Source organism: Rhinolophus sinicus, chromosome 13, assembly GCF_057876585.1.
Source record: "Rhinolophus sinicus isolate RSI-liver-muscle chromosome 13, RSI-T2T, whole genome shotgun sequence".
NCBI lineage: Eukaryota > Metazoa > Chordata > Mammalia > Chiroptera > Rhinolophidae > Rhinolophus > Rhinolophus sinicus.
In genome coordinates, this window is record NC_142513.1 from 1,321,444 (window position 1) to 1,327,742 (window position 6,299).

The window sequence follows — 6,299 nt, forward strand, 5'->3', positions numbered from 1 at the left end:
TCCCTGCATCAGTGACCGCCCCACCGCGCTGATCACCAGGGGGACCAGTAGCTGGCTCCCAGGCGCTGGCCGCTCCCCCCCCCCCAAACTTGGGGCCCCGCCTGAGCCCTAGGTGGGTGCGCTCCCCTCCCGGTGGGGTCCACTGGCTCCCCATCTTCCCTTACGTAACCCCACATCTGTCCGCGCCTTGCAAATCACCCTGGACCCTGCGCTGGGCCCTGCACACGGGGAGACTGAGACCAAGAGTCCCACACAGACGGGGGGTGTAGAGCTGACCCCTGGCCAGCGCAAGGGCTCTCGGAGACCTTTCCCGTTCTTTCTCTTTAAGACGTTCCTCCCTCAGACTCGCTTGCTCCAAGCATGAAAAGAGGAGGGGTCCCGCGGGGCAAGTTCCCCTGAGCGCGGTGCAAGTGTGCCCCCTACCCCCGTTCCAAGTCAACACAGGCGCCGCGGCTCCCGACCTGGGTGGCCGGGGCCACCAGGGCGGCCGGGGCCACCAGGGCAGAGGACATGGGGCTGGCCGAGCGGCCCAGAGACGGGTTCCTGTGCGCACGGGCCGGCTAACAGCAGGCGAGTCCCTAGCCCCGCGCCCGCCGTGCCCGTATGGGCTCCCAGCCAGCCGCCGTGCGCACTGGGGCTGGGCTCCCGCGGCCCGGCGGGCACGCGGCGCTGTCCGTGGTGCTGCCGGCGCCGGGCGGGGCGGGGGCGGGGCGACGGTAGCAGCCAATGGCGGGGGCGCTGCGCGGGTCGCGGGGGGCGGCAGGCTGGGCGCGGGGCGCACTCGGTAGCGCGCTGCACTCGGGTCGTAGGGACGCTCCTGCAGAGGCTCTGCTCCAGCTCCGTTCCGGCTGCGGCGGTCGTGCCGCTGGCCCCATTTGGCTCAGAATCCGGCCCGGGCCCCCTCGGTGCCGCCCGCCCCGGCCTCGGCGCTCGCGGACCATGTGCCGGGCACCCCCCGAGGAATCCAGCCGGGCGGAGAGTCCGCAAACACCAGACTCCCGGGCTGGGGCCCCTCCCGCCCGCCCAGCCGGCGGTCCGCGCCCGGCCCTGCGCCCCGGTGCCGCGTGAGCCGGCGAGGCCATGGAGCGCGCGCCACCCGACGGGCCGCTGAACGCGTCGGGGGCGCTGGCTAGCGAGGCGGCGGCGGCGGCGGCGGCGGCGGCGGGCGCGGCGCGCGGCTTCTCCGCCGCCTGGACCGCCGTGCTGGCCGCGCTCATGGCGCTGCTCATCGTGACCACGGTGCTGGGCAACGCGCTGGTCATGCTCGCCTTCGTGGCTGACTCGAGCCTCCGCACCCAGAACAACTTCTTTCTGCTCAATCTCGCCATCTCCGACTTCCTCGTGGGTAAAGCCCCCAACCCTCGCCCCCGCCCCAGCCCTGGAGCGCCCCGCCCGCCGGGCCAGCAGGGACTGGAGCGCGGAACTAGGCTGCCTTTAGTTCAGGCACGAGCCCCCGCTAGGGGCCCCGGCCTGGGGAGGAAGGGGCATCCGGGACTCGAGGGGCGGTGGGCGCGAGCTAAGTTCCTTGCCTCCCAGGCCGCGGGGCACGGGCTGGGGAGGGATGACCCCGAGGAAGGGGCAGGAGCGGGCCGGTGCAAGGCGAGGCGCCAGGTTCAGCAACCGCGGGCGCAGCGCTGGCTCTTGCGGTAGCCAAACAAAGGCTGCGGCGGACTCAGGACGCGCGGAGGGCGCTGGGGGGAGGTTTGGAGGAAGGCATGTGGAAGGGGGTTGTTAGAGACGTGTTGGGGGAGGGGGCCGTAGGGAAGGCGGGGGTGGGGTGGGGGGGAGATGCTTCCAGGAGCGCGCTCTCACGTGTCCGTGCACTGCTGCCGGCTGGGAGGCTGGGCGAGGAGGGGGTCGGAGCGCCAGACACCTGTTGGGGCTGCGAGGTGCGTCTGCCAGACGCTCAGAGCGGGGCTGGGCGTTGGGAGTGGCTGGTGTGGCGGCAGCCAAGTGCCCTTTGAGTCAGGAGGACGGCTTTCTTGGTTTCTGAGCTGATGAGGAAAGGCTGTTCAAACCCAGGATAGGGGCTGGGGTCCAGTGGGAGGGAGGGAGGGAGGGAAGAAATTCTCCGTCTTTCTCCCACTGGGGACTGAGAGGGCTGGACAGAAGCCTGGGAAGTACCCAATCCAGGCTCAGGGGCTCATTGTGCCCAAAGGTCCCCATCCAGAATCTTCCCTCCTGTCCCCAAGTCCAGGGGACGCTAATGGGGCTGGGGGCTGGGCAGGGTTTCAAGGTGAGCTGCAGGGCAGTGGGTGTGCCTCAGACGGATGGAGTGGGTGGGTAAGGTGACAGATGCTGGCTCCAGAAAGGTGGTGGCTGCCAGATCCTGCCTGTCTGTACTGTGGTGGGTCCGACCCCAGGCCCCATGCAGCCATGGCCCACCATGGCCCTACTCTTCCACAGGGGCCTTCTGCATCCCACTGTATGTGCCCTACGTGCTGACTGGCCGCTGGCCCTTTGGCCGGGGCCTGTGCAAGCTGTGGCTGGTGATGGACTATCTGCTCTGCACCTCGTCCGTCTTCAACATTGTGCTCATCAGCTATGACCGCTTCCTGTCGGTCACCCGTGCTGTGAGTCTGGGATGGGGGTGCCCATGTTCACTCCTGTGGGAGGTGGTCAGGAGTGGCCACCGGAGGCACTGGGCAGGGGGCACCACTTCTGAGTTGTGGGCAGTGCCAGGTGGGCTTGGTCCCCGCCAGCCTCACACCTGACATGCCAGGCACTCTATATGGCCAGCTGTCCAGTGGGTGCCATTTGCTGCTGGTAGGCCTTGTCCTGGGACAGGCAGGAGGCGCAGTCTGGACCTGGCATCAGATGTCACTGAAGGAAGGGGGGTCACTTCAGCCTCCACTCTGAGGCAGGTCCAAAGTCTCAGGCTGAGGGAGGATCTGGTCCAGAGGCCCTTGGTGGCACCCCCCACCCGCCCCCAGGAAGATGGTCATGGCTCCTGGCTCCATGGGTGTCCCTGATGTGAGTGGCCACCATGAGTTAGGGGCACTCAGTGCCATGTGGGCACGTGGCCAGCGGTACTGGAGCAGAGGGCTCTCCTGCGCCCTCAGCTTCTCCTTGATGACTACATCTGGCACCCGACGGCCCTCTGCTCGGGGGCCACATGCGTCCTCGTCTAGAGAGGCCATGGGACAGAGTGCAAAGAGCATAGTTTCGGAGTCTGATAGGCCTGGATCAAAGCCCAGCTCTGCCCCCTTAGCTGATGCACCTGGTCTCTCCCTCCCTCCCTGAGCCATTGAGAAAGAAAGTGGGGAGAACAATGGGGCTGTTATAAAGATTAAATGAGATGATATCTGAAAAGTGCCCAGCACGGAACCTGGCACACTCTGGGTATTCAAGAGACAGGGACAACACAAGCACCTTGCGTGAGCTCACAGCTAGAGGGAGTGGTAAACAGGCAGCCTGGCAGCGTAACAGGTCATCAGCCAGCCAGGATTCCAGGGGGAGGGGAGAGGGAAGGAGGAGACGAGGAGAAGGGAAAAGCCTCCTGTGAAGGAAGCCTGGCACCCAGAGGCCACCCGGAGCTCCGGGTCCAGTGCTGCTGCTGCTGCAGCTGGTGGCAGCGCTGACCTGGGTCTCCTTACGTCCCGACCCGGCAGGTCTCCTACCGGGCCCAGCAGGGCGACACGCGGCAGGCGGTGCGGAAGATGGTGCTGGTGTGGGTGCTGGCCTTCCTGCTGTACGGGCCGGCCATCCTGAGCTGGGAGTACCTGTCGGGCGGCAGCTCCATCCCCGAGGGCCACTGCTACGCCGAGTTCTTCTACAACTGGTTCTTCCTCATCACGGCCTCCACGCTCGAGTTCTTCACGCCCTTCCTCAGCGTCACCTTCTTCAACCTCAGCATTTACCTGAACATCCAGAAGCGCACCCGTGACAGGCTGGATGGGGCGCGGGAGGCGGCCGGCCCGGAGCCCCCACCCGAGGCCCAGGGCTCTCCGCAGGCTGTGCGGGGCTGCTGCGGCTGCTGGCAGAAGGGGCGTGGGGAGGCCGTGCCGCTGCACAGGTGCCGAGGCGGCGAGGCGGCCGCTGGCACCGAGGCAGGAGAAGTGGCCCTGGGGGGCAGCGGAGGGGGCACCGCGGCCTCGCCCTCCTCCAGCTCAGGCAGCTCCTCTCGAGGCACAGAGCGGCCCCACTCGCTCAAGAGGGGCTCCAAGCCATCGGCGTCCTCGTCGCTGGAGAAGCGCATGAAGATGGCGTCCCAGACTATCACCCAGCGCTTCCGGCTGTCGCGGGACAAGAAGGTGGCCAAATCGCTGGCTGTCATCGTGAGCGTCTTCGGGCTCTGCTGGGCCCCCTACACTCTCCTGATGATCATCCGGGCCGCCTGCCACGGCCACTGCGTCCCCGACTACTGGTACGAGACGTCCTTCTGGCTGCTGTGGGCCAACTCGGCAATCAACCCGGTCCTCTACCCGCTGTGCCACTACAGCTTCCGCCGCGCCTTCACCAAGCTGCTCTGTCCCCACAAGCTCAAGGCCCAGCCCCACAGCTCCCTAGAGCACTGCTGGAAGTGAGCGGCCCTCCTGGCATCTTGGGGCCCGGGCTTTCCTGGGCAGCGCCCCTGGGTGTGAACCAGGCCTTGTCTCCAGCCCACCCTACGTGCCAAGGCAGCCTCTTGGGCCATCTGCCTGCAGTGGAGGCAGCTTGGCGGGCTGGCCAGAGGGGCCCTCGCTGCCTGAGCTGGAATGTGGGTGGCTTGCCCTGCCACTCAGATGCTAGCCCCACCCCAGGAGGGACAATCCAGCGGTCTCAGCCTCAATGCCCACCCCCCACAGTGGGACTGTGGTGTCTACCCTTTGCACAATTGCTGCTGGTGTCCTTGCCAAAGCAAACGCCTGCTGTGTGCTCCAGGCTGCCTGACCCAGCGGTCTGCCCCTGCACGTGCACACCTGTCTGTACACACCTGCACACCTTCCCCCACTCCAAGCCTGGGCCCCCAGCTCTGCTGCCATCCATCCCCTGCATAAGCCTGGGTCCGGCTCTTCCATTCCTCTTCCCTCCAGCTCTCTCTGCCCCCAAAGTGCCAAGTGGCCCCCAGGAACCTCACAGCCATTCTCTGCTTTCCCATTCTGGGTGTTTCAGGAAGACAAAGAACAAGAAAACACATCCGTGAACTCGATGTTCCTTGGATGTTTAATCAAGAGACAAGATTGCTGAGGAGCTCAGGGCTGGATTGGCAGGTGTGGGCTCCCACGCCCTCCCTCCTCAGGCTGCCGCTTCCGGCTGAGCTGCGCCAGCTGCTTCTGCCCACCCTGCCCCCGGCTCGGGCTGCTGGGCCCTGACTGGCAGCTCTGAGAGTAGCCAGGGTCCCTCAGTACTGCTTGTCCAGCAGGCTGCCCATCCGCTCAACCAGCCTTTCCTGGGGTAGACGGTGGGAGGGCCTCTGCCCTGCCCTGAGGGTCCTGGGCTCACAGGGGCAGTCACAGGGGACGGGGTGGGAGGATGTGCCTAGCGGAGGGGCTGATTCTCCATGTCCCATGCACCCCGTCAGCACTGTGCATGCTCCACTCCCCACAGCCTGCCTGCCGGCTCTGCAGACCTTAAGGTCCACAGTAAAGTGTATTTTTTTAATGGTGCTGATTGCTGAGGACTAGTAGGGGTGGGCCGAGCTCCAGTTCTTCAGTCAGGCCCTGGGTAGACTGAGACCTCCTAGAGGGATGTGTGGCGCAGGCCTGTACCCCCTCCTGCTCAGTGTTCTCTTCCCAGGGAGGTATGCTGTGGGCAGCAGACACCAGGGCGTAAGCCTAATAAGGGACCTGTGCCCAGCAGCGCCCCACCTGCCGGACCCATGTTCCAGCTCAGGAGGGGCTCACCTCGCCTGCTGCAGCCTGCCTGCCCCCAGCACAGGGGTTCTCATCTTTCTTGGCCATGATCTTCCACCTGGGGAGCTTCCAGGGCGTGGGGGCTGGAGCTGAGCTCCAAGGTGGAGGGAGGGGAGGCCTACCTGGTAGAGGAGCCGTGCAAAGGCCTGGAGGCAGGATCATGGGGGACAAATAGGGACAGAGAGAAGGACCTGACATGAGCCCAGTCAGCTCTGCGGAAGGGGCAGGCACTGGACCTCACCCCAGGATGGGGGGCAAGAGCAGCCCAACTCAGGAGAGCCAGACTGGGGGGGATGGGGGTCTGGTGCTGCCTCCTCCAGGAAGCCTTCCTCCTTTCCAGCCATAAAGGCCCACCCTGCCGACTTCAAGGACAGCCTCTCCTCTCTCCACTGTGCTGGCCCTGCTTGCAGCACTTCTAAGCACACCTTTCTTCCCATGGCAGAGACTGTTACAGCCGGGTGCCAT

The 6,299-nt window shown here is 66.0% G+C and overlaps 1 protein-coding gene across 1 annotated transcript; it reads left to right on the plus strand.

The window, feature by feature from the left end:
- The first annotated feature begins 727 nt into the window (after positions 1–727).
- HRH3 (histamine receptor H3) lies at positions 728–5,583 on the plus strand. Its single transcript, XM_074318207.2, has 3 exons — positions 728–1,345; positions 2,407–2,573; positions 3,612–5,583. The coding sequence occupies exons 1-3, from the start codon at positions 1,081–1,083 to the stop codon at positions 4,524–4,526; spliced, it is 1,347 nt and encodes a 448-aa protein (XP_074174308.2). The 5' UTR covers positions 728–1,080; the 3' UTR covers positions 4,527–5,583.
- The last annotated feature ends 716 nt before the right edge of the window (positions 5,584–6,299 follow it).

Bases quoted from the DNA above. Each gene is read 5' to 3' on its own strand.
- HRH3 (XM_074318207.2), top strand. From the start codon at position 1,081: ATGGAGCGCGCGCCACCCGACGGGCCGCTGAACGCGTCGGGGGCGCTG. The intron at 1,346-2,406 runs GTAAAGCCCCCA...ACTCTTCCACAG, and splicing joins CATCTCCGACTTCCTCGTGG to GGGCCTTCTGCATCCCACTG. The intron at 2,574-3,611 runs GTGAGTCTGGGA...CCGACCCGGCAG, and splicing joins TCCTGTCGGTCACCCGTGCT to GTCTCCTACCGGGCCCAGCA.